Source organism: Ursus americanus, chromosome 6 (genome assembly GCF_024610735.1).
Source record: "Ursus americanus isolate L20-20 chromosome 6, mUrsAme1.1.p, whole genome shotgun sequence".
Classification (NCBI taxonomy): domain Eukaryota; kingdom Metazoa; phylum Chordata; class Mammalia; order Carnivora; family Ursidae; genus Ursus; species Ursus americanus.
The window spans coordinates 50,137,477-50,164,361 of NC_142132.1; the positions used below are offsets into that span (position 1 = coordinate 50,137,477).

The 26,885-nt window shown below is 45.4% G+C and overlaps 1 protein-coding gene across 5 annotated transcripts in view; it reads right to left on the reverse strand.

Annotated features, from left to right (window-relative positions):
- The window catches only part of LRMDA (leucine rich melanocyte differentiation associated), a 1,014,087-nt gene extending 987,464 nt beyond the window's left edge, over positions 1–26,623 (reverse strand). For 2 of the 5 annotated variants that reach the window (XM_087863003.1, XM_087863002.1), the window contains exons 1-2: positions 26,253–26,623; positions 20,109–20,209 (exon numbers count right to left, since the gene is read on the reverse strand). In XM_087863003.1, coding sequence (XP_087719129.1) covers positions 20,109–20,209; positions 26,253–26,282 — 131 coding nt within the window. In that variant the 5' untranslated portion in view covers positions 26,283–26,623. The remainder of the gene's footprint in view (positions 1–20,108; positions 20,210–26,252) is intronic. The other 3 variants (XR_015724813.1, XM_087863004.1, XM_087863000.1) reach the window with 3 other exon arrangements.
- Between the last annotated feature and the right edge of the window lie 262 nt (positions 26,624–26,885).

A 26,885-nucleotide genomic window follows, 5' to 3' on the forward strand; every position in this document is an offset into this window, starting at 1 on the left:
TAGAAATCCCTCTACCCCAGCGCTTCCAAAGACTTCCCTCTTCTCATAACCTCACACTGTCTTACAGGAACCCATCAGAGGGTCTGTGGGAAGAGGACTCGAACGCCTTGATACCCAAGATGGGTCTGCACAGGTCAGCATTACCTGGGAATTCGTGAGAAATGCAGAGGCTCAGGCCCAAATCCAGACCTACTAAATCAGACACTGCATTTTAGCAAGACCCCCAAAGGATTTGTGGACATATTCAGGTTTGGGAAGCACGCTTCAAGAATCCGCCCTCCAACACCCAGGACATTCTCTGATGAGATCACCCTGTCCATATCAGCCCTTAATGTCCAGGCTGCCTGAGCTCATGCCAAAGCCAACGAGGGAGCAGGGCATTCCTCCGCCATCAGACCTTCTGCCTCCTCACCCGAGACTCCCCTTCTCTCTTACCAGCAGTAACTGGAGTTAACAGCACAGCCTCAGGTGTCCAGACTCGCCTGCATCTCTAAACCCACCAGGAGCTCAGTGATACTAACAGTTTTCTCCCCACTAATTGTCTCATCACTCCACAACTGCTGCTTTTTATTTCATTATGTTCCTCATCAGTCTCAGATAGGAATATAACCGAAAAAGAAATTGGAGAGGAACAATTTCAATATTTCAAAACACATGCAAATCAACACCCAGAATCCTACCTGGAGTGTTTTTATTGAGACAATTCTGTGCTTGTCTGAGAGATGACCTTATAATAAATAAATTCATATCTTGCAAAGGTAGATTTTTTTCTCCCCAGCTTATAAAGCTAATTATACCAGCACAACATAACATTTTCCTAAATGCTTGATAACCTCATCCTGTTACTCAGGAAATATTATTTTTAAATAGGTGTGATAGATACAAACTGAAACACTCGGATTTCAATTCCAGCCCCAATTCCCGGATCCCCTCTCTGAGTAATTTAAGGACTTCCTCTAGATAGTTTTTCATATTCTTTTAACTGACATTTTATCTTTATACAGTATCTCACAGAATGAGCACGCACTAAGACAATGACAGCCAAGAAGGCCTGTCATTTCTCATTCCGACAAAGACAGATGTCTTACACTGGCTTATGCCAATAATAGATCCAACAAAAAACAAAAGAGACTACACCTGCCGCTGATGTAAATGCACCAATTCACATTTGTGACACTCATTTGTCAATTAACAGATTTCTTCCATTGTTGACACACGAGACTTAAAAGATGTGGGCTCGAATGTGATGAATTAAAAAAGACAGATGAGTAAGCTAGGAGCTGCAAAGTAATGCTATAATGTGCTTTAGATATGAATATCAACTGACACCCCTGACAGGCCATACAAGGTTTTATTTCATTTTGCACTGTATCCAGGCTTCATACTTTGTCTTCTTTGTTCGCTTTTCATCAAGTTCCTAACATCTCATTCTGACAGCCAGAGACATTTAAGGCACTTTCGTTTCAAATGCAAGTTAGCGTACTTGATTTGTCATTAAAATGCAAAACGATTGCCATTGCAGGTAAATGTAGGTATGCTTAAAAGGTTGGATCTGCAAAGAAAAAGCTGAAAATGGTTTGGGTTCCTCTCCTTACCTCTTTCACAAGCATTGCAACCTCTGGGACCCCGCCCAACACCCCCTCTGGCAAAGGCCTGCCCCGAGGGAACCTCCGCAGCTCTGTGTCCCAGCAGTGGCCATCGCAGGGAGGCCAGGCCTGAGTGAAGTGCACCTTTCCCCTCCCCACAAATGTTGAGCAGATCTGAAGTTCATCGGTAGTAGAGCCGAATTCAGCCAGTGGAGAAGCACCAGACAGGCTTAGCTCAAGAGACTCCAAAAGATTCTTCCCATCGAGCCCCCATCCAAAGTGCCATCCAACCACCTACAGGGAAGGAGAAAACTCCACAGCCTAGACCTTCCTGTGGGAGATGGAAGAAGGGTCAGATGGGGACGTCAGGAGAAGACACTGTTTCAGTGACTTTTAATTCAGTAAATTTCACTCTTTGAGAAATTATCTTAAGGAAACAGTGAGAACAGTGAAGCCACGATTTATAGGCAAAAATGTTCATCACAGCATTTCTTATTAACACCTAAAAGTGGAAACCAGTATTTAAATATGTCAATAAGAGAATGGCTCAATTATGGTATATCCGTGGAACAAATATTATGTAATCACTGAAAGGCCACACTACCCGACAAAACTGAATCACATGATAGAACATTAAGAGGGGGGAAAAAAGCGGAGGCAAGACGGTATATACAGCCTGAACCCAATTTTGTAAGAAGTTCTACATAGTCCAATGTTTTAAAAGTAGTATAGTGGTTTATTGTTCAGCAAGAAGATCATGGGTTTTTTATTTCTTTCTGTGTACTTTTTATGTTTTTAAAAATTTGTATAAAACCAGTATGTATTAAGTTATAACCAGAAAAAAGAAGCAACGCTTGAAAAACTAATTTTAAAAAGTAAACATTTCTTTGGTCCAATTTCCTGTTCCCTAGCACCACCTTACCATTTGCACTTTCTAGGTCTCAATTTCCTTTGTTAAAAGAAAGTATTAAACCAGTGTTTCTCAAACTATTCCACAGAACCCCAGGGTACTGCAAGGGGCTTCTGAGATTCTTCAAGTGAAGAAATTTGAATATAACATTGAAATTACTTTAGCCATTTTTTTTAAACTGTAATTTAAGTGCAGTATGCACTCTCAAACATGTTAGATACCAAATTTCAACACACTAGAGGGCAATGGCCTATTACCTTGCATGGCCAAATTAATTCCTTGTGTGCAGATTTCAAAGTTTCTTCTTAAAATTGTCTAAAGAATATCCTGATATTTACAAGATGAAATTGGGGGGGGGGGGTACTTAACTATTTGCAACTATTTAACTGAGTTAGCGTCAGATATTGCACCAAGCCAAATACAAGAATAATCTCAACACTAGGACCACTAGAAAACTGCACTTGTCTCCAACCTCACTGCCAAACCCAGTGATCATCTCAACAGCTTTGTTGCTTTTGGTGACTCACTTCAGAAAATATTAAAACACTCATCCCATTATGGCTTTTCTATATAGGACTGTTGGACAAGGATTCTGCCACTAGAAAAACAACATTGAAAACCACTCAATTAAACCACCTGACAAGTTTCCTCCTGACCACGTGTGGTTCTCTGAAGCACAGTGTGGGGTATCGTGGGAGGAGTGGAGCACTATGATAAGTGGGGTCCAGGTGAGTCCTGGCTTTTGCATGTACTATGTGACACTGGGTATGGTACTTCTCAATCTGAGCCTCAGCTTCCTCATCTGTAAAAAGGGTATAAAATCCTCAGAGTTGGAAGGGTTCGAGGAGATAGCAGGGTAACTGCGGAACTGTTAGTATTACATCATTACCACTATTTGGTCTATGTGGGAGGAAGGGATGGCTAACAGTGGGCAACTCAGCGTGATACCAACAGTTCACAAGGGCAACAGATGAAAGTGCTTTCATACAGTCCACAAGAGAAATTTCTTCCCTAATAAAATCCAGAGCAGTCTTGCTCTAGATTACCTAGCCCATGTTTATTTCTTTGCTTCTCTATCATCTCACTTAATACTCCACAAGTACATCTTTAGTAGTAAATCAATTTCAGATCTCCACATTCTACCTCCCTGCACACTGCTTAAATGGGATTTTTATAATTATCTTCCTGGGAAGAGGCTCTAACAGGCCCTTTTTTAAAAAAGCTAACACAGACCCTGTTAGTTACAACAGAACCATTCAATTCACGGTAGATCATAAATTACATAAAAGGCAACTTGTGGTCAAGGCAAGAAAATTGGAGGGGAGAAACTTATAGTTTTAGAACACAGTCACATGCTCCTTGCAAGGAAACACACTGCGGGATTATGATTTCCCTTTTGATTTGGACACAAATCACAAGCAACGAATACCACATGACCCCAAGCTAAATAATCCTAAAGCTAATTCTGCTTAAAAACAACCAAAAGAATCAAAAATGAAGCCAACTGTTTCTGGAATAGCTGCTCTTTCGGCACATCACCTACAGGAACAAAACTCTTCTACGTTTAGTATTTCATTTGATCTGTATAACCCCGATAGATGAGTCCACTATCCCCATTTGGAAATCAACACAGATCAAATGACTTGCTCAATATCTCAGAGATAATTTGTGATGGACTGAAGACTAACACTCAGGTATCCTGTCTCATAAGCTCATTACTTTTCCACCAGATCAGACATCAGCCAGAACTCCTCTGGCTTTTTGGTGTCCAGAAATGACTGAGCTTCAAATTAACACAAGTTCGGTTGCTCAATTACAAGATGAAAATATATATAATGATTGTAACGCCTTATATGATGCTAACTAAGCCTATTGGGATAATCATTTTGCAACCTATACATATATCAAGTTATGTTGTAATCCTTGGACTAGTGCTCTGTCAATTACATCTCAATAAAACTGGGAAAAACAATTACAGTTACGTGGTGCCCAGCAAATGACAAAGCATGTGCATTCTAATAACCCACCTCCTGTGCAACCCAGAGACATCCTCCAAAGTGGACAATATTCTTTGCCTGTAACCGATGGGGAAAAAAGACTCGTGCCTCCTAAAGGGCCATCCCGATACACAAAAGCAATGGGACCCACACACACCTGAGGTGCGTCCAAAAACTGTAGTGGAGGCCCCACCCCACCCAAGAGGCCTCTTATTTGGCCGAGAGGGAGTTTCTTGTATTTTTCTTGTTCATCTTCCTAAAGGAATAGGAAAATAAGTTAATGCGACCTAACTTTCTACAGACTTCCGGAACACTAATGTTTGATGTAAAGACTCCACTGGCTATGGTGTTTATCTCCCCTGAAAAATGATGAGGGCAAATTTAAATTTGGGGAGAAAGCAAAACAGTACCAGCCGTGTGGGAAGAGGGGGGTGGTGATTATTCCCTTTCCATGGGCCTGAAAGACCATTTCCTCTTCTCTACCACCCAACCTACACTAGTTTACCAGATGAAGGGGACAGCTATGAATTAGGATTGGGGGAAACACAATGGAATTCAGTAAAGTATATGAGCTAAGCATGTAGGTTTTGAGATTGGGGTCTTGGCTCCTCACTGACCAGCTAGCTGCATGCCCTTGGCAAAGTCCCTTCCCCTCCACACACTTTCATTCCGGTCTTCAAACCGGGAACACCTACGTTGCCATAAGGACTTAAGATAATCCAGGGAAGTCGTTAGCATTACTGCTATCTCTTTTAAAGTAACATCATGTTTTTAAACATCCATTTTAGCAAGTGAGAAATTCCCAAATTAGATAGCATTTTCCAGTAGAGGGGCACCGATGACATGTGGAAGTCTGCTCTGGGCTCTCCTGAAAGCAGCTGTCATCCCATCCTGGAAAAGCTCACATTCCAATGGAAGGCAGAGCTACTGCAAAGGCCCCAAGGCATTCACAGAACCAACAGGGCGCAAGGTGGGGAGGGGATACACCCCTAAGTGCCAGCCTTGCAGAAACACCGTGGCATGGAACGACATTATGAAGTGCAATTTCTCAAAGATGAGATTTCAAGTTTTGGTTCCTCCCCTTCTGAATGAGCCCGGGGCCAGCCCACAGGGCCTTGCTGGGTGCTAAGTGGCACAGCATGCTTATAGCAGGAGTCATGGAAGAACTGCATTAACTGTGACCCTTCAAACAGCATAATTGCCACGTATGTGTGTCAGGGCCGACACTCAGGCCCTGCCTAGCCTGGGAAAGGGCTGCCCTCCACCAGCTGGAACTGGCTTGTCTTCGCCACATGCCTGTCACTCCAGGGTGAAGGTTGAGGGGGAGAATCCATACCTCCCCCCACCCAAGTCCGTACTTGATTGGCCACCACCATAGACTCTGGCCTGGCTCCTTTCCCTCCCCATTGAGCTTCCATGTCGCAGAACCACCCCTGGGGTTGGCACAGGGGATTCATGTCTGCATGAATGGGAGGGAGCTTGCCATCCTCTCCAATGCCTCTCCTCTTAGACTCCCACAAACTCCTGAGGGTACAGAGACCAGGGTCTCACCGTCTCCACTCAGGACAAACCAAGTTCCAAAGCTCTGGCATTGTGCAAGCTTATTTACCCTTCCCAGAAATCGACCCAGCGTGGCAAACTCTGCTCTCTCTTCAAGGTTTGGCCCAAGTCCCAATCTTTTCCTCAAATTTCCTTTGACCAACTCCTCCCTCGGGCAACCTTTCTGAGCATGAGAATCAATAGTACCCCCCTGGCACTAAATTGAGGTGTGTTGCCCTGTGGCAATCTAGGGAGACCCTCCTGGGAGCCAGCCCCGGCTCACCTGGATCAAGTCCCTGTTGCACCTTTCCTCTCTATATGTGGTTCCCACAGCTGCTCACTGATTCAAAGAGAAGAAGCTTCCCAGACAGTAAACAGTAACTATCCTCCCCAATAGGAGAGAACTAGTAAGTTCTCAAAGTCCTCTGGTTAGATTTGACAGCGGCCCTGTATAGTTCTAGTAATTTAACCCAGATTCACTTTATCTTCACATTGAGCATGTGAGCTTTTAAGGGGACACATTACATCTGTAAGTTCCAGGTGCTGGGCAACTCAGCATGCACGCAGTATTTGCATATCTACAACAAACAGAAGTGACCTATGAAGAACAATGATCCAAGGTCTCTAGCCCTTAAGGACAACTCCTGACAGCTTTGGGGGAACCATGCTATTCTGAGCACTCCCCACCTCCACTGAGCTGAATGGTAATCTATGGTCATGGCTGTATGAGCCATTGAAAGACCATGAAGACCACTTGACGGAGAGGTGCATACCTGGAGGGACCCAGTTAAACATGGCAGCTAGAAAGAAAAAGACCTTGTAACCCTGCTGGCATCCTCCAAGACTTAGGTCACCCCCAGACCTGCCTTCCCCTCACCAGCTAAAAAGAAAGAAGAGAAAACCCTTCAACTCTATGGTTAAATTTATTCCCTACAGTCATTCTTCCGGGGCTTCATGTCACAGTCTGGTATAAATGCAGTACTTCCCAGAGGCAGACACTTGACAAAAGACCTTTGGGAGTCATTGCCAGGCTCCATTTTTCTATACCACAGGTCAGGCTGAGTTTTCTCAGCAGAGCCCAGCCTCCAAGAACAGAATTCAAGATATTGGTTTGTTCTAATTACAACTGGAAGGATGGTTAGCATTCTGTGAGGTTAGTCTGGCTTAGGTACCTGGGAGCAATTCACAAGAACCAACCAAGACAGACCCACAATTCACCTGTCAGCACAACTGAAGACATTCCACCCACCCTCCTAGGTTCATCCTCAGGGTCCTAATCACCCACTGTTCTTAGGAGGCGTCGATCCTGAGGAATCGGGCTACCACAGTGATGCACTCAGAGGAGGCGGGGAATACATTCTGAAAAATAAGTCCTTGAAAAGAACACCCCACCGGGCAACTCCAAGGTATCCCGTCACACGCGGACATGCAAGTGAGCAAATGCCCACTCATCCAGTTCCTCGGAAAGTGGACAGCAAAAGCTCTTAACTAACTCCGTCCCCTCTCACTTTCTGCTCCAGCCCACAGTGCATTTTCATAGGTTCAATCAACAGGGCTGCTGCCAAGTTAAAGAAAAACTAGGATTTCTAAGAAATAAAGCACCTCAGAACACACATATTGAAATATCTAGATGGGTGTAGGTCTCAGTGAAACAGAAAAGAGTCTTGGAGAAGTGCTCCCTCTGCAAACAGCATTTTATTTGAGAAGAATACATCTCAATGATCCCCGTCCTGTTATTTCTTAAGCAGTATGGAAACAAAACGGAACTAGCTCTGACGGGGGCAACTTTAATTTTACAGTATTAAAAATGAAGAGAGTCTTCCTTTGCCATCATCCTAGGTTCTTCCCCACTCACATCTGCTCCACATCTGAGCGCCATTCAGGAGACGAAACAGCATAAAAACCAGCAGCCGAGTGGAGTATAAAGTGACAAAACTACCACAGAGGTCACATTCTGACAGTGGTCAACAGCAAAAGTGCCTTTCTCCACACGTCGTCTGTCTCTCCCCCCACGGCCTCTCCCAGGAGCTCACAGCACAGTGCCCTCACTGGAGGCAGACAATATAGAGAACGCACCTTTTCTTCGGTAAACAAAGCTCTACGTAGGAATCATCCGATTTCTCACTGACCCGTATCAAATTCAGGCCAGAGTTCCAGAGACCGTCTTGCCCCCGCCAACAATGAAAGTCTTTTCCCCTTAGACCCACACATTTTTACTACAATAATTTGAGACTTCATCAGAAAGGCCATTATGCCTGCAAACTTTAAATAATTTAAGTGATTCCTTGTATATAAATATTTCATATCAGAAATTGATTTCCAAATAAAGTACACATGAAGAATGACCACACTAAGCAGTGTCCAAGTACATCCTGTTGTTCCCAGACACGGGCAGCATTTTAAGGCCTCCAAAAAACTGAATTCCACATGAGGTCCTGCAAGAGTCTATGCACCACCTACGTAGAAGTAAAACGGCTGCCTCTACCTCCCTTCACATGGTGCTAGAAACGGAGCCGGTGGAGTCTTCAGGAGGAAGGGCTAAATTAAAGTCTTTGAAACAAATTTTTGTTGCTAAACTGCTTAATTTTCAGGGGAATAACCTGGGAGGATGGAGAAGCCTGAGAAATGATGCTGGCTACTTGAATTGTCATGTCCGGAAAGCACTGAATTTTAACCTTGGGTAATACCCGAGTAAGATCTTAAGCACTCCAACCCTGAAAGAGCTCTGGTCACTAGGCCCCTCCTGTGTCAGGAGGCAAAGAAAAAACTCCTGTTCCTGAACGTTGTAAGGAAACACAGGCTGGGATGCAACCCCAAGCCGCCAGACATGCACACGTACTCCCCGAGTGGCGTGAACGGCAGTCACATGGAAAGGGGTGAACAAAGAACAGGGACGCACCATAAACACCATTAACCAGGGCTCCAGGCAGCACAGAATAAACTGAAAACAAATAGGCACTGAGGCCCCAACAAAAACTTTCCAGGCAGCCTCAGGAGTGTGACAGCCCAGGACCCTAGGGAATGCTGGAGTGTGGCAAAGAAGGAAAAGTAAGCAGGGGCTCCTCACTGAAGCCCCTCCCCTGCCATCTCCAACACTGGCCACTCCTTTCCACCAGCTCTTCCTTGGGTACCAAGGGGAGGAGGTGTGACAAGACCAAGTGGAGGCTGAACCAAGTAAAATATGCCCAATTCTTGTGCCAAGCCAGCAGCACAAAATTGAGCAAATTAACATGCATCTATAACCCCCTTATGCACTATTCCGCAAAGCACCACCTCGCTGATGGAGACTTAGAACGCACCCGTGCACGCGCGCACACACGAACTTTTTACCCAGAGCAATAGCTGGGAAGAAAAAATTGTAACTCAAGCCTTAGTGAAAGCTAAATCCTGTCTCGCTTTAGCTGCTGCATTCGGTTTGATATAGCTAAATTAACAAAAATGTTCCCTTGGCATTTAAATTTTTTTCTTTCCTTTTTCCTCCTTGTAAGCAGAGTGGGGGGTGACGCATAATAAGTCAAAAGACAAAGCAACTTCAAAACAAAATCAGTTATTTGTAAACAATCCTTGAGGGGACTTTTTCCCCTGCTCTCCCCCCCCCACCACCCCAAGAAAAACAGCCCTGCCAGTTGTAATAGAAAGCCAAGTAAAGATAAATCAATTAACTTGCTAATTTCTCCCCTCTCATTTATTTAGCTCTGCACTGTATTTGTCGTAATTGACTACAATTATGTTAATTACTAACTCCAGTATAATTACTATATTTATTGTCATTGAGCATGCGATGTACCCACAGCAAAGCTGGCATTTGTCGGGCATCAAGAAAGCAAACTGTCGAGAGGTGATTCTCTGCAAACTGGCGGATGTGGCTTCAGCAAATCAAAGGGCAAAAGAGATTTCATGCAATGTTAGTTTGAAAGCACCGGTTCATTAAGGATATTAATTTTCTGATAACTACACATTTAAGCATGACACACTAGAGCAGTATCTACAGGATTTCGCAATTATTAATGCGTGACAGTTTCAAATGCTAAGTGAATCAATTAAACAGCAGCATTCACAATTTGAGAAGAGATAACTGCTTCATAACTACCTAAGACTACAATTTTCACATGACAAAAAAGAGCCATTGAGGCGCCTTCAAAACCTGACAGGTCAAGAAAGAAGTTTGAAACAAAAGCACCTTACAACCATCATCTCTCCTCTTTACTTGTCAGATCAACTTTGCTAGTGTCTCCCCAGAAACGGCATCACATGCCAGCTGCCACAAGGTGATTTTTCATGTCTTGTCAAAGAAATCTTTTATTCTATTTGCTCTGCATTAACATGTTACATTTATTGATCAAGGGCCTGTTCGGCAGCCACAGCAGGGCACTGAGCTCTCCATGCCTACGGGGCTTTGATGTCCCGGTGACATTCGAGCCCGAATAATGCACATACTAAATGGATTTAATGCAGAAATGTGTTTGGGCCTGACAGTTACATTAATAACAGCCCCTCACACTGATAAATATGCAATTGCTACTATTAAGAGTTACCCAATTATGGGGAAAATATTTCTCTACCTTATAAATAAATCCATCAACGAAAAAAAAAAGTTTTAACAATGGTGCATTTTCTTAAAACACTTCTCCAGCTGCAGAAAACGGGGCATGTGGGGGTTAACACCCCCTCTCCAGCTTTCCCCTCCAATTGTTTTTAATAAGTCTTGCTTTATCTCAAGAATGGTTTGGGGTTTTTTTTTAAACCTCTTTTGTTGGTCTTCTTTGCTCTACCCGTCTCTTATTTCTTCAAAACCAGAGAAAAAGCAGACACCCAGGAGACTGAAAATCGGGTTCTGTATAAACTCAGAGAGGAGCTTAGGGGAGGTGGTGCAAAGGTGGGGGGCACATAACTGATCTCTGTAATAATGGGTCTGGAGGAGGAGGAGGAGGGGTCTTTAGAGAGAGAGAGAGACAGAGAGAGAGAGAGAGAGATACACACAGAGAGACACTCTAGAAACCTGAACATATGTGTCTCTCTCCCTCATTTAAAACCCTAAGTGACCTTGTGCTGTGGCAGTGATGGGGGTGGGGGTGTGAAGGGGAAGGGAAAGCAGCTGGGAGAGAAGAGACCTTTTATTAGAAAAGTGTTGGCCAGGGAGAATTTGTAGTTATTATATCCCTGCAATTAAACACAGACACCCAGCAAAAAGCATAATCGTTCCCCTTTCATCATAAAGGAGCAGGGAACAGCTGAAATCACCAACACTGCAGTCCCTGAGAAGACAAGAGGAAAGAGGTTTTTCAGATGGTGGTGTGTGCATGCAAGAGAATACATGTGCAAGTGAATACATGTACAAGTAGGGACGGATGGATGGACGGATGGACACACACACGCACACACCCCTCTTCTCTCCAGACTCAAAACTCATGTGTGCAGTAATGGGTCTCAGGGTCCCCATCCCAAGACTGGGACAGAGGACAGTTTAAGCCAGAGCAATTGTGAAGCCACTTCCCAGGGCAGTGGCCTTCATCTGAGCCACACCTCACAGCTCAGGGGTCAAGAAAAGAAGGGAGTAAGTTCCCTGGGAACCTCCCACCTCCAAGCCAGACTAGGTCTCACAATGAGGTCCTGCAAACCCAACATTTCCCAATCAGGGTTTTGGCAACACAGAAGAGAAATGCAACAGATAGAACTCTGAAGCCAACAGGGTCTCCAATTCGGAGCTGCAGAATCCACTGTGACCCCACAATGGTGGCTTCGGCAGGCTGCTCAGGATTTTCGAAGAAAAAAGAAACCTTTTCCCTGCGCAAGGAAATATAGACTTGGAACAGGCTGCCCATCTTCTCACACACCAAAAGCAACAAGTTATATCTTAAGAAGCAGTTTGGAGTAACTATAAAGATGAAGTCAAATCCCCAAGGCCATTTACTCCGCTCTCTCTCATTGAACCATCCGGGTAGTCTAGAGCAAACTTCTTCTCCCATCTGGGTCTCAGTTTCTTCATCTGTAAACTGTATGTAGTAACAGTCCCACTGTAAATGCGGTTGGGAAGACTGAATAACAGTTGAAGTGTTCTGCTCAGCTCTGGCAAGTAGTAGGAGCTCCATAATACTGGTTAAGACAATAAACATGACTGATATCACCTGTTTGATACCTTGTCCCTAGACTCCTTTGGAGAGTGAAGCCAGTCACCTCTCAGTGCTTATTTGCAAGGCTGCCTTATTGTGAAGCTCAAAAGTCATTCTACAGCCTGTCTGGGACAGGACTCAGAAGTCTTCCTCAACAAAGCACAGTTGGCATGGGGAAGGATTCTTTTTGTCCGCGGCTGTCCCATGCCATGCCCTGCAACGCATCTCTGGCCTCATTCACTAACTGCTAATAAAGCCCCTGCCTCCATCATTAGGACACAACTTTGTGGCTGAGAACTTAAAGGGCCGGAGGGTACAAAGTCTGAAAGGGTTAAGCTTGCCAAATCTTCACCTCCTCCCCCAAAACACCCCTGCTTCCAGCTGCTACCCTGACACGTGGAAGGCGGCTCTATCCGCAGGCACAGTGAGGTCCTCAGGATAGACAGCAGGGCAGAGGGAGAAGGCGGAGTCATGAGGCCCAAGTTCAAAAAGCTCAGGAAGAAGAACTTTATAAAAAAAGGGAAATTAAACCCAAGATTCTGAGGGAGTGAAATGGATGCCAAGGGAAATAAAAGGCATTATGAGAAAGTCTAAACATTTCTTAATCTAGAGAAACACAGTAGGAAATCTGGAGACACTGTTTACGGAAGCACTTTCTAAATCACACCGCAAGTTACAGGGACCATCATCATCTATGAGAAAGCTGAACCTCATTACGGTCCCTTAGACAACTCTCTCCAGTCTCCCACCACTTCCCCCAGCCCAGTCTTACCCACAATGGCTCAAAACCTATTTTCCCTGACCAGAGGGTTAGGGACGTTCTTGGAGGAAGAGGGTGCTGCCATTTATACCCTGATACCTGCTCCCTTAGTGACCTCCCCACCCTCCCTCCCGTTCAAGCAGTTTTTGGTGGTGCTACAGTGATGGAGGTTACTTGAGCAACTTTAAATACAGGAAATCAAAGTCTTGCTACTGAGACCTTAAACATTACCTGCCAAGTCATGTTTCCACTTCACCTTTCGGTTGTATGTTCTGTTGGGAGCTGGAGACATGAGAATCGACAGTGATATTCTTAGGACAAAAAAAGATGCTTTTCACAACAATGCCCAGGTTAGAGAGACCACTCGTTCCAACATACAAAGACCCTTAGAATTTATCAATGCTCTAGAACGGTTTTGAAAATTCACTAACAGTTTATCTTTCTAAAGTCTATCTTTTCTACCATCATCTCTACCCCTGAAGGTTTAGGGACATGAGCTCTGTTACCACCCCCCACTCCACCATCAACATGCTGTCCAAGTAAGACCACTACATTTGGGTTTTAAAAACACATATGAACAAGGTCCCTGACTGCAAAGAAATGATTTGATGAAGACCCATGTCAACAGAACATGCCCTTTGTTTTTTGGGGGTTTTTTTTGTTTGTGTGTGTGTGTGTGTGTGTGTGTGTGTGTGTGTGTGTGTGAATTTTCACTTTATTTGGTAAAAATTTAGGACCGTAATTACTGGATCATATGGTAAGTTTTGGTTTTTTTATAATAATTTTTTATTATGTTATGTTAGTCACCATACAGTATATCCCTAGTTTTTGATGTAATGTTCCATGATTCATTACTTGCGTATAACACCCAGTGCTCCATGCAATATGTGCCCTCCTTAATACCCATCACCGGCCTATCCCAATCCCCCACCCTCCTCCCCTCTGAAGTCCTCAGTTTGTTTCCCAGAGTCCATAGTCTCTCATGCTTCATTCCCCCTTGTTTACCTCCCCTTCATTCTTCCCTTTCTTCTCCTACCGATCTTCCTATTTCTTATGTTCCATAAATGAGTGAAACCATATGATAATTGTCTTTCTCTGCTTGACTTATTTTACTTAGCATTATCTCCTCCAGTCCTGTCCATGTTGCTGCAAATGTTGTGAAATCGTTTTTTGCTGGCTGGGTAATATTCCATTGTATATATGGACCACAACTTCTTAATCCAGTCATCTGTTGAAGGGCATCTCGGCTCCTTCCCCAATTTAGCTATTGTGGACAATGCTGCTATAAACATTGGGGTGCATATGGCCCTTCACTACGTCTGTATCTTTGGGGTAAATACCCAGTAGTGCAATTGCTGGATCATAGGGTAGCTCAATTTTTAACTTTTTAAGGGACCTCCACACTGTGGAGGTACAGTGGCTGTACCAACTTGCATAGAACATGCCCTTTGAACTGTTCCAAGTCTGGGTGGAGAATTTTCTCTTACGCATTCCCACTGTATTATGAACAAAGGTATGCTCCTAACTGACAAAGATGAAAAATATGTAGAGGACGACTGGGTTGAGCCTATGGAATGTCAAAGACAGTTGGAGAACTGAAGCACATTGGTTAGCACAGGCTAGGTTATGCTGCATTAACAAATACCCTAAACTCTTATAAACAGATTTAGTTCTCTTAAAACTGATGTCCGACACGGATCAGCAAAGGGTTTTGCTCATTTACAGTCAGAACCCAATGATTACAGCAGGTAGAAGCGTAATTGGCAAACTGTGCACTGGCTTTTCAAGTATCTGCTGGCTGGTCACACCAAAAGATACAGCGATGTACAAACATACCACGCATGGAAGGAGAGAAAATCCCAAATGTCCATAAGGAACCCCAATGACTACCATAGATTGAAATGGCCCCTGTGGAGGGTCAAGCCTGGGCTTTCAGCCTCCCCAGCAACATGTTTAGCTCTAACTACAGCTATGCTTCTTGAAGTCCTGTTACGTGCCAGGTAATTTGTAGGCACTTTACACAGTCACACACTCAGAATTTCTGCAGTCAGCCTGAGGACAGTTAAACAACTGGTGAGTGACAGAAGGATTTCAAGCCAGGGTGTCTAACCACAAAGCCTAGGTTCCTTTTCATTCCTTGCCCATTTTCCCAGTTTTGCACCAAGTTACCAGGCCCAGTTTCATCTAGCAGTTCAAAACAGACACAAATGGTGGTGCGCCTGTCCTCGAAGCCCTTACAGTGCACCCCCAAGTGTCCACCTCACTGCCTGTGTGTGGGCGGGGGGCACAGAGCCACCATGTCTTTACTGGAGCTTCCCAAAGTCTCCAGTCTTTCACTTTCTTCACCCTGGCCAAAGCTAGGGAAGCAACAAGCAAACTCCCACCTAAGAAATTTTCTCCTAAGCAATTCCCCCATCGAGGACATTTATCCGAGGGATGCTAAATAAGATGCAAGTGCAAATAATTTAATTTTTAAAACGTAAGCTTCCTGTTGCCATAGATCAATTAAACCCTCCTGATTTTATTGCCAGATTGACACAGGCGTATTTATCACTGTTTGCCATGGGAGCCCTGCTCTGCCCGCTGTGTTCGACGAGCTTAGCAAGCGACCCACTCACACCACTCAGGACTCAGGGCCCTTGGGGGAGGGGGATGAACACCACGGAGAACTCTGTCCTCTCCCAATCTGGGGGGTTGGGTGGGGCAGGGGGACTGAAGCTGGAATAGCTCATTAAGCAGCACTCTTTGCCTTGAGTAGATCAAGGAACTAGAGCTGGCTAAAGCACAGGTTCTTTTTACTGATCATGGTAAAAATAAAATATGAAAACGTCAAAAACAAGTTCAAGGAAGAGTTTGGGGCAATGGGTACTCAAATATACTTAGTAGCAGGAATTGGTAGAACCTCTCTTGAGGGGAATCTGATATCTTTATCGGAGCCCTCTGACAATTCTGTCTCTAGGAATTTGTCCCAAGAAATTCAACAGAGACCAATTCATGAGTATTACAAGAATATTTATAACATATTTTAACAGTAAAAGTCTGGAAACAATCTGAATGTCCAACACTAAGAAATAAGAAGCCATTAAAAACTGTACTGCAGTATTTACTGATGGGAAAATGCTTCCAACACAATGTGGGCAACAGCATTGTTTTTAAATATTTGGCATTATAAAAGATTGGAAGACAATAAAATGTCAGCAGCGGTGATTTCCAGTGGTGAGATTATCAGTGATTTGAAAGAAAGAGCGTTTCCTTGTAACTTTAAGTTTAACATTTCTATATTGATCATGTTTCTACTCCAAAAAATGATCTTCAAAAAGTAAAACCTAAAGTACGATTTCACGCAGATGCAGACACTGGACTTGTGATCATTAATGCATTCGAATTCAAGGAGCAACACTCCTCCTCTCAGGCATTACCTGATGAGCTCCCTAAACCCTCTATCCCCCATTCGAGGGTGGATGGCAATATCCCGTCCCTGGAAATCATGTCCAAAAAAGAAGGAGATGCAGGCTGAAAGGGCAGAGGAGAGAATGTTTGAGTCTTCTGAGGTAGCCAGAAGTTTCACTCGGACCTGTTGTCCTGCCTCGCTTTCCAACTTCCAACCTGACAGGACGCACCTTAGCTCCAGCAACTTTCATTCCCTAAGGAAAGAGTTCTAGAAACAGCACAGCCTGAACTTCCACAACCTTGTGCGTGGACAGGTAACCAGTTTACCATTGGAGGATCCAAAAGGAGCAGAGGATTCACAACAGTTAACACAGGAGAGGACACAGAGGTGTAACAGGATAAAAGTTTATATACATAGTGACTTAAAACTGAAGTTTAGAGCTTATAAATCCATAAGCATCCTTCCCTAAAGCATAAACAGGTGACCATAGGAAGAATCAGCAGAACCATCACTTCTATGCATGATATTAACAATGTTGACGGTGTATGGTTATGAATTAGTGGTCAGACAACAGAGAACGATGTTCCTAATGGGAGCGGTTAACTGAAGCCCGGTGCCTCCATTTTAACTACTATCTTGGCAAGAAGGAATACAATATGGCCATTTAAGACATTCATTCATACTGGAGTATCTGCACAAAATAGCTCTGGAGCTATTAACAGCAGGGCAGAAAAGAACTGAGAGGCTAAAGGATCTTCACGTAACGAATTTTTTCCTGTGTTTTGCATGTTTGTTCCTTCTAAAGCCATGTGCAAGTATGAGCCATTCAAAAAAATGAATAGAACTCCTTGCCTAAAAACAAACCGTAGCCTAAAATACAAACAGACTACAGTTGATATTGTGACCTACAGGTGTAGCAAAATTTGAATTAGGGGTTATTGCTCTGTTTAAGCCAATACTCTGATAGGACTCTCTGGATTGGGTGGGGGGTAGGGCGTGGGTCTGCAGAGATGCTCTTTAAGAAAAGAGGAGAATGATTTTTCTGTATATAACAAAGTAAGAATTCTGGGTTTCTGAGGGCAGCTCTGGGAAGAGGGTAAGTGACCTGGAAAGGTGAGAAATGGGCTGGGAGACAGAGGCACGGGGTCACATGCAGGAACCCTGACCCTAATGGGAGCCACACCAGGGAGAAATTCTCTATGGCAAGGGAGCACCCAAAAGATTTCCAGAAACAGTGTTATCCCAAGCGTGTCTCCTACTGTGTGCTATGATACTACCCACATCCCCCACCAGGATACCTTGAACTGGCAGAAGTCTGTAATAAATAGTTATATTGTGTTGGGCTTTGGAGAAATGAAGGGAATATCGTAAACGGGGTCAGACAGGCTGCCAACAGGTAGAACAGCAGACAACAGAGCAGAGAGGTGGTTAGAGCTGGGAACTATGGTGAATCCTGGGGGCAGGGCAAACTGACCAGGTGATATGCTCCCCCAATCCCATGGAGACAGCGAGGCTGAGCTAGGGAGGAACTTTCTACAGAATGCTGGCTGGGGATTCACGTTATTTCATTTATTCTCTCCCCTTGGCCACTTATTTTTTTTCTTTCTTTTTTCTTTTTTTATTAAGAATTAGCTATGCATCTAAAAATATCTTTTATTTTGGTCCAGCTGAAGGCGGAGATGGAGACCAGTGCCTAAGTAAGCTCACGTCTTCCTCTGACACCCAAGAGAAAGAGCGTCACCTCCCCTCACCCCCCAGTTAGATATATAAGACAGTCAAAGAGGATCCAACCCCAACATACCCACATTAAGTTGGGACTGCTTTTCTCCATTCTGGTCTGTAAGCCCCTCTAGCCTAACCAAGTCCTCATGTAAACTCTTCCTGAACCTTAGACCTCACCCCCCACCCCATGGCTCATCCCTGCCCCAATCCAGCTACAACCCAGTGTGGTAACCACACACCAAAAAGAACAGGCTCCTGACCAGATGGGACAGCACGTCAAACTCAACACTACAGAAATATTCTCCTCCCAACAAAGGAGAATCAAATTCACAACTCCCCTCCCTCAAATTCTGTTTTACTAACCTTCCTCTCACTGAATTGCCTCTAGAACCTGTCCTTTCCTTATATATCCAGCCCCTCGGAGCCCAGAGCCCCTTCTCACCACGGACTCTGCTCACCACCACACACACACACACACACGCACACACACGCACGCACGCACGCACCTCCCAGGGTCCAGCCCCTTCTCTGCCAAAGGGAGGGAGGGCCTCTGAGTTTGACAAAGACAGCTCTGTTTCCTCAGACCTGACAGCTCAGTCCCATGACCTGTCCCCGCTGACACACTCCCTCATGGGGCCCAGCCTCCTCCAACCCACATCCGGGCTCCCAACAGCAAGGCAGCCCCAGCCTGAGCCACAATGCCCCAAGCTTCTGGAAACCAGTCACACAGAAAGAGCCCCTTCCAATGTCCAAGTGAAGAAACCCTTTCCCCGAGTCTGCACTGGGGAGCTTTTTAAGGGGCACACATGTCTCAGGCACCACCCAGTGCAGGCTGCATACTTTTGTCCTGTCCTTGGGTATCAGGACCAAAAATCATCCTTAATTTCTTTAGAGTCAGCATTTCTTTGTTTGGCATCCTCTCATCACCACATATTAGTTTGTGACTTTTCAGTTTCCCTATCTCCCCAGAATCATACAAACCCTTGTACGCATGCACTCAGAGCCCTCTCTTTCAACATAACCCTCTGCACACCCTTCCCTAAAGGTGCATCTCAGTAAGGATCAGCACAAAAAGCCCTGTTGGCTTAAAGTCCCCTCTACCCACTGGTGCCTTAATGCCCTGAGTTTTGTCCATCTTCTCTCAAATTCTTAATTCCCAAGTGTCCTGACTCAGAGGCTGGGAGAGACAAGACTCCAAGGCATGGAAACACAAAAATGCCTGAGCCCTGGGGTGGGATTCGAGCTCCTCGTCTCTCCTTCCACCCCAAGACAGTTTGTTCCTTTCAGAGGACAGCAGAGTTCTCAAGGGAGCACTTAGAAGAAAAGCCCTACAGGGGACCAGCTTCTTAGGAAAAGCCACCACCCTGACCCCTGCTCATTTATCCCACTGATACTTGCTTTCTAAGTATCTCCTATTTCCCTCTTCCAAGCCCCCAAACCAGTCACAACTGGAAACCTTCTATGAAAAAAAACACTGTATTCTCCAATGGGATAATACAGAAGGTCACATTAACTTTTGCCAAGACTGGAACAGTTGTTAGAGTTCCCCTCCCACCTGCCCCATGCCAACAGTGTCTTAATTGCTTTGAAATACCATCTGGGAGAAATCATCGCAAAATATTTAAGGTTCCAATTCATTAAAAAAAAAAAAAAACACAAGTCAAAGAAAGAAAACACACATATATACACCTTACCTGTGATTTCGCAAAACTTTGGGAGATGGGGTTATCCAGAAAAGCACTCCTAAATGCCCCAAAATGCCCTTGTTGGTTCCATCTCATTCCTTCCCCAAGAGTATTCTAATTTGTCTGCATAGGTATCAGTGAGAAAGGAAAAGAACGAAGCAACACTATGCTGGCCATCTTGTAGGACCTCAGGGGAGATGGAAGATGTCCACACTCACAGCTTTTTCAGTGGCGCAAAGAGGCTAGCCAAAGATTCATCTGAAGCAAAGCCCCACTTTTGGGGTGTGATGCCACATGTCTTCGAGCCCCACACCCTATGCAGAACTGGATGGTGACTTTCACCTGCAGGCCATGACCAGGAGGACTGGGCCTCCCTGGCCTGGTCTGCATCTTGTGAAGGGTACATACCTCAGAAGGTTAAAGCTCAGATCGAGCCTCTTTGCGAAATGTCCACAGTCCCTGCCAAGGTGCTCTGGAATTTCTCTGCAGTCCTGGCCTATGTAGGACACCTGGAAATTAAATGGAACAGAAACAATGTGGCAAACGGAAATCGCCCAGCTGCTCCCAACCCTGAGTCATTGATCCAAAGATTGCTTCCGCAACTTTAAACGCACGCGCTCCTCACACACAAAAAAGGTCACATTTGTGACTGTTTTCCTGATCAAATCAGCTTTGGGGGCTTCAGGGACTCTGCCAACAGTTCCCCTTTCCTGGTACACTTAGCATGATGGAGACTAATGCCAGCACAATGGAAATTGGACTAAAATTGGCCAGATTCAGGTGTCCAGAAAAGCCCCCATGTCAGAGCGCGCTGATATAATCACAGCAATCAGCCTCCCGCTCAGGGGCCTTTCCAACAGCTGCCCCTCTGGCTCCCCTCCTCCCTCTCCCCCCCTGTCCCCCCCTCCCCCAAATACCCTGTTATGCACATTACCTCATAAAAGACACAGCAGATGCACTTACCAGCATTCAACCTGCAGGGTGCTGGAAGAAATAGGGTTGGACAAGAAAACCTCCCCAGACCGCCAATCTCATCCTATTATCACTGTGTATAAAATGTCCCCCACACTCTGTACAAACTGATTTGAAGGCGACAGGGAAATGAAGGGTGGCCACAGCTTCCAAGCCTCTGTTCTCCAGGGAGCCTTTTGCGACCAACCCCACTCGGGTTGCAGAGCTGTTCCCTTAGGCCTTCTTTTACTTATCATTATTAACAACCTAGTATGTGTCCAAATATTAAGAAGCTGAATTGAAATTTGATGCCAGAATTTCTGATTGTAGGACGGTCAGAGGGCTTTCTCACAGCTCCAACCACTCAATCTTTGAAAACCATTTTTTTAACAGATAGTTGCCAATTCAACCACAAGGCACTAATTCCAAAATCCATAAAACAAACCCATAGGTGAGAGTTGGCCAGGGAATCAAAACATAGGCTACGTCCCTAAAGAACTCCCTCCCCCCAACCGCCAGGTAGAAATTCAGTCCTATCACATGGCTAACAATCTTGATCCTTTCTCCAAATACATATCCTCCTACACATATAGGTAAGAACGTCTTGGAATAAATAAGATTCCCCCAGGGGTTATGCTCCTTAATGGGGAACAAGAATGTGGTGGTCTTACAGAACTCTAGATATCAAGTTGAACATTATGACTTACTAATATTCAATCTTAGAACTACAGAAATAGCACTTTCATAGGACTCAGGCTAATTTTTAAAAAGAAAAAAAAAATCACACTCTACGCTAATAAGTTCAATTTTCAAGTCCGTTCCCACGCCTGTCCAATCCAATGGGGACAAACTGCTGACAGTACAGTATCCTGTACTCACTCCCTTAGTAACTTCATTTCTGGAGGAGAGAAAGTGGGGGAGAAAGGACAGAAAAATAGCTGATTCCAATAAAATAATTTGGACTCAGGAAGACACAGGCTAAAAAATAAAGGTCTCCAAGTTCAATCTAGCAACCTCCCTTTTCTACATGGAAGCCATCTTTCCTCAGAACTCCTCGTGTAATAAACGTAGGCTTCCAAGCAGAGATGGAAATCACACAGCAAGAAGAGACTGGGGATGTAAGGCCCCAGTCAGTCTAGGGACTTCAATTTCCCTCAGGATACCCACTTGATCAGCAGCAGTTTCTATCCTAGAATATTACATTGACCCTGCAGGCCCATGGCAATCCCCAGAAAACCCATCCCTTTCACCCCATCATGCACCCCCATCTTATACACATCAGTATTCAAGATCTCTGTGGTATATACAGCATAGAGGCTGAGGTTTAGATGTAGAAACTGAGCTCTGTCCTTAGAGACTCACCAAGGACTCAATCTTGTAGGGACCCGATTTCTCAAAACCCCTCATGTTTTTACAAAGAAACTAAGACTTTAGTGGCATGCCCAGGGTAATGTGGCTTTTAAGTCCTGCCCCAGGAATAGTACCTTCCAACTTGGGCGCCATGGAGTTCTTACAAATCCACACGTGGATGTGCATTTTCTTGATCAAGAAACACCAGTGGTACATTTATCATCATGCTTTGGCTTCAAAAACGTGTGTTCCTAGTTGAAAGGTTGTGAACTACCTCATGACAGGATGCTGAAAGCCCCAGAAGAGCGCAGAACCTAGGGAAAGAGGGAGATTTGCTCCCCTCTTTCTTCTGTTCGATCCCCTCTCAGAGGCAAAAGGAGCACCAGGGAACCTATCACCATGAAACGTGCAGACCATTTACATGCCTAACAGGACTTTTATCAGCTTGTTTTATTACAGCAGCTTAACACAACATCCCAGGAAAACTAAAGCACAACTTGTTCCCCAGTGAAGACCAAGTCTCTAAAATTTAGCATGAAAATCAACTTTGATAAGCCATCTGCATGCTTGGACACCCCACCCCCACCAACCCCCGTGCTAAACTAGGAGCATTTAGAGATAGGAGTTCAGCTGACCACATGTAAGGGTCCAAATCGGCGGGACAAGGCTTAAAAGCTGCAAGCAGCCACTGCCAGGCACTGCAACCAACACTCATAATAAGAAAGGCATGTTTAGGAAGTGCTTCTGAGTGGAAGACATTACCTCTCAGGATGTCAGAAAGCTTTTTGGCGCATAGGACCACCTAATGTAACAAGCCAAAAGAGCCAGACCAAAAATAATTTGCTACTTGAGCAAATAAGGGAAATTGAGATTAATAGACCCTGAATGCCACAGAAGCAAGAGCACAACCAGACCAAGAGTCATTGCATTTAGTCGATTACTTTTAGACTGAAGAACCAAGTTGTGTACTTTTCATTTGCCTACTTTATTATCACCAGTATCCCAAAACTTCGACCCTGTGTGGAATGGTAACAGAAAGGGACACCGTTATCAGGGGCATGTAAAACATATGAGGATCCCCCCACAGAGGGATACCAGAGAGGACAAGAGTATCTGTGCAGAATCCCTTCATTCACATACCCAGCCCCTCTAAGCAGAAGCCACGGGGAATTACCAAACTGCAGAAGACTACAGATTTCTCTTTGCAGTTGGGACAGTCTGGCCCTCTGGACATTTCTGAGGACGCTAGGTTTGTTAGTAGACTGCGTACAGAGACGATTATTTTTTGATGCCTGACCCCAGCCAGTGGTGGAAGATCCTTGATTTTAACCTCACAGTACTGAAAGGTCTGTCAGAGTAGAAACAGTCCCTGTGCTACTACTTACTAGCTGTGTTATCCTGGATGGGTCACAGCCTCAGAGTTTGTCTCCTCTTCTATAAACTAGTCTAACACCAACTACATCCAAAAGGTATGGCGAATAAGGGAACTAACATTTATTAAATGCCTACCACCTGGCTGTTACCTAGTCAATCCCAGTGAGTCCTAGATCATCAACTTACAATGAGAAGATAACCTATTAGAGTACACAGCATTGTCCTCAGCACCTAGTAGCCACTCAGTAAATACTTGAATCAGACCACTACTCCTAAGAAAGGGATTTGTTATTCCCTCTTGGGCACAGGATTTCAGTGCCCAAATTCCAAGTTTGCATTTGCATCTACAATTATATTGATGTCACTACTTGGTCATAAACTATCGGAAAAAGAAGATTGAGGATTTAGTGTGGTATGAATGACGCAGTCAAGCCAAGAGAAGGCCAAATGAAGTCAGATTCATGTTGAATAAAGAGAGTTTACAGGGAAGAGTAGAAGGAGGGCTGACTGAGGCCCGAGAAACTTCTAAAACCCAGGGCAATAGCAGTCAGCCCACAGCGGCTTCAAAGCAATGACCTAATTTCAACAAAACATAATCCATCTCATTTAGTTGTTTTAGTGGTGTTATGGGTTTTTTGTTTTTGTTTTTTTTTCTATGCACTGAAACCATCTCTATTTGGGGGATAGGTCTCTATGAACTTAGAAAAAGTTGTATCTGGTTGTGTATTTAAGCAACATTGCAATAAGAACAGTATCAATACCATGGGCTCCGGGGAAGGTTTTTTTGTTTTGTTTTGTTTTGACGATGGCTCTACCAAACTTTGAGAAGTACCATGTGACACACATTCCAGGAAATACTTCTTGTTATGGCTGTCATTAGAAACTAAAAGAGGCAGAATGCAAAAAACAAACAAAAAAAACACCACCCCTCCCCTAAACCCAGGGCTGCCACTCAGATCCACTGGTCTAGGAGATTCAGGACCTGGGGGACTAACACCCCAGAAGCATTTTCTCAGCCTGTCTTTTTCAGCTCCTCCCCCAGCAGCTCCATGGGCTTAAAAAAGTCCCCTAAGGGCTCAACAGGTTAGTGATTGCCTTTGAGCCCTTTGGAGTGGGCTCAAAGCAGAGGATGCAGGAAAATGATCAAATTAGGGAAATGTAGGAAGAGAGGAGGCCGCACAGGAATGTTCTTAGCCCTACTATCAAGTGCTCCATGAAGTTGGAAGAAGCTACACCCAAAGAATGCTGAGTCTGAAATGCAGAGACCTAGGGTCTGGGGGGAATGGGGTATTCTTGGGCAGATCCCCTCTCCTCCAGCTCCTCCCTCTAGGCAGGCATGTTAACTCCCAAAAGCTGTTTTCCCTGCCATCTAAATAAGACACATCATTTTTAACCTTTCCCACTGCCTGCTACCTCCCTGGCCTGCTCACTTCTGAACTCTGAGAAGGTGGAAACACTTGCCCAAAGAAATCTCAAAAATCTAACTGTGCCTGACACTACCTGCCTTAGGCAATCCAAGGGGAGAGCTTCAAAACCTCAGAACTGTTTCTCTAGGGCATGCAAAGAAAGGCGGGAGGAGGGCTGGCTTAATCAGAGGTTAAAAAGAGAGACCTGGCTTTTCCAGAAGGTAAAAGGCACCTGGGCCAGCATCCTTCCAGCAATGACTGAGAACACCTGAGGCTCCACTGCAGGGCTGAAAGCAAGTGAGTCTAGGTGCCTGTCACCCAGAGTTGAAACTGGAATGTTGCCATTCCTCACAGACTCCAGTTCAAGAAGTCAGGTGCCGAGTGAGCTCTTGCCATTTGTGCAACATGGAGGGACCTAGAGGGTACTATGCTAGGTGCAAGAAGTCGGAGACAGACAAGTACCATATGATTTCACTTACATGTGGAATCTAAAAAATGAACAAAAAACAAAAACAGACTCGAATACGAGAGAACAAATTGGTGGTTGCCAGAGGGGAGGCGGGTGGGAAGATAGGCAAAATAGGTGAAGGGGGTTAAGAGGTACAAACTGCGAGGTATGAAGTTAGTCCCGGGGATGAGAAGTACAGCACTGGGAATATAGTCAGTAATATTGTAAAAATGTTGTAGGTGTATGTATGGTGACAGATGCTAACCACCCTTGTGGTGAGCAAAGTATAATGTATAGAATTGTCGAATCACTATGTTGCACACCTGAACGAAATAACATTCTAGGTCAACCATGTAATACACTAAGAAATCAGATGCCCAAATAAAAATGGGGGAGTTTAGCCTTCTACCTGCCTTGAATAAGGGCCCTAGGTCTAGGATCCAGAGGCAGTCTGCAGTGTGGCCACAAACCTACAGCCTGCTGGAATGCATTATGATTTTCATGGTCTTTAGTGGGACCTAGGCACTTCTGCCATCCGGGGGTCCTTAAAAAATAAACCACACACACACACCCCTAATGTTTATATTTTACAACTTCATTAGTATGAAGATGAATATATTAAGAGATTTTCTTTGACCAAAGTTATTTTCTTCTGATTATGAAATTACACACTTTGTATGAGCCCCTAAAAGTAGCCTCAGCTGTGGGCATGGTCCACTCAGCCTGACGAGAAATCGGCGTGGCTGGCCTTAGCAGCGAGCAGTAGGGACAGAGGAGGTGGAGGGGACCTTGTCGACCTAGGGGGCCTTTCCCTCTTCTCCCAAGGCGGGGGGGGGGGGGATGCCAGGCCCCAAAGTCCCCTCACCAAACCAGGGCGGGATGAAAGAGTCGCCAGCTGCAGACGCAGCCCCCCTGAGCGGGGGCAAGGAGCTCTTTCGAACCTCCGGGTGGCCCCTTGCCTCAGCATTCCCTCCCCACACCGACTGCCCCAAGCGAAGGCGGGGTTCGTCCTGGCGGACTTACTTGAGTTCCACTGACCACGAGCCCGGCCATGACGACGGGGCGGACGCGCGGCGCGGAGCACCGAGAGCGGAGCACCGAGCGCAGAGCGCGGCGGCGACGGGCAGCAGCGCCCGGCGCGCAGTTCCGCACTAAATAGTCAGCTGACCCGGCGGAAGCCCGAGGCGCGGGCCGGGTGCTGGGACCTGGGCTCAGCTGCGCGCCGGCCGCTTCTGCTCGGCCGGCCCTCGCGCCTGTGAGCCTAGCCACGCCCCCTCCACGCGCCGCCACAGGTGGCCCCCCGCGCCCCGCGCTCACGCCGAATGGCCTGACCTTGATTCCCCCATGGCCCCTGAGCGCCCCAGGACCTCCCCGCCCCCTGAGGGGCCAGGGAACCAGGAATAGCTTCGCCCCCAAAACTCCAAGCCCAGAACTCTACTGCGTTAGTCGGGGGCGGGCTAAGGGGAGGAGGGCTTCGCATGAGGGGGAGGGGCCCATCTGAGTCGTTAGTTAGAGGGGGACGTGGAGAGCGGGCCTTTCCTATATTTCACAATCCAGATTACATAACTGTCCTCGACTGCAGGGAGGAGGAGGGGCCATGGCCTGAACTCCCCTCCCCAACTTTGAGGGAAGGGGGAAAAGGGAGAGGCTGAAAGG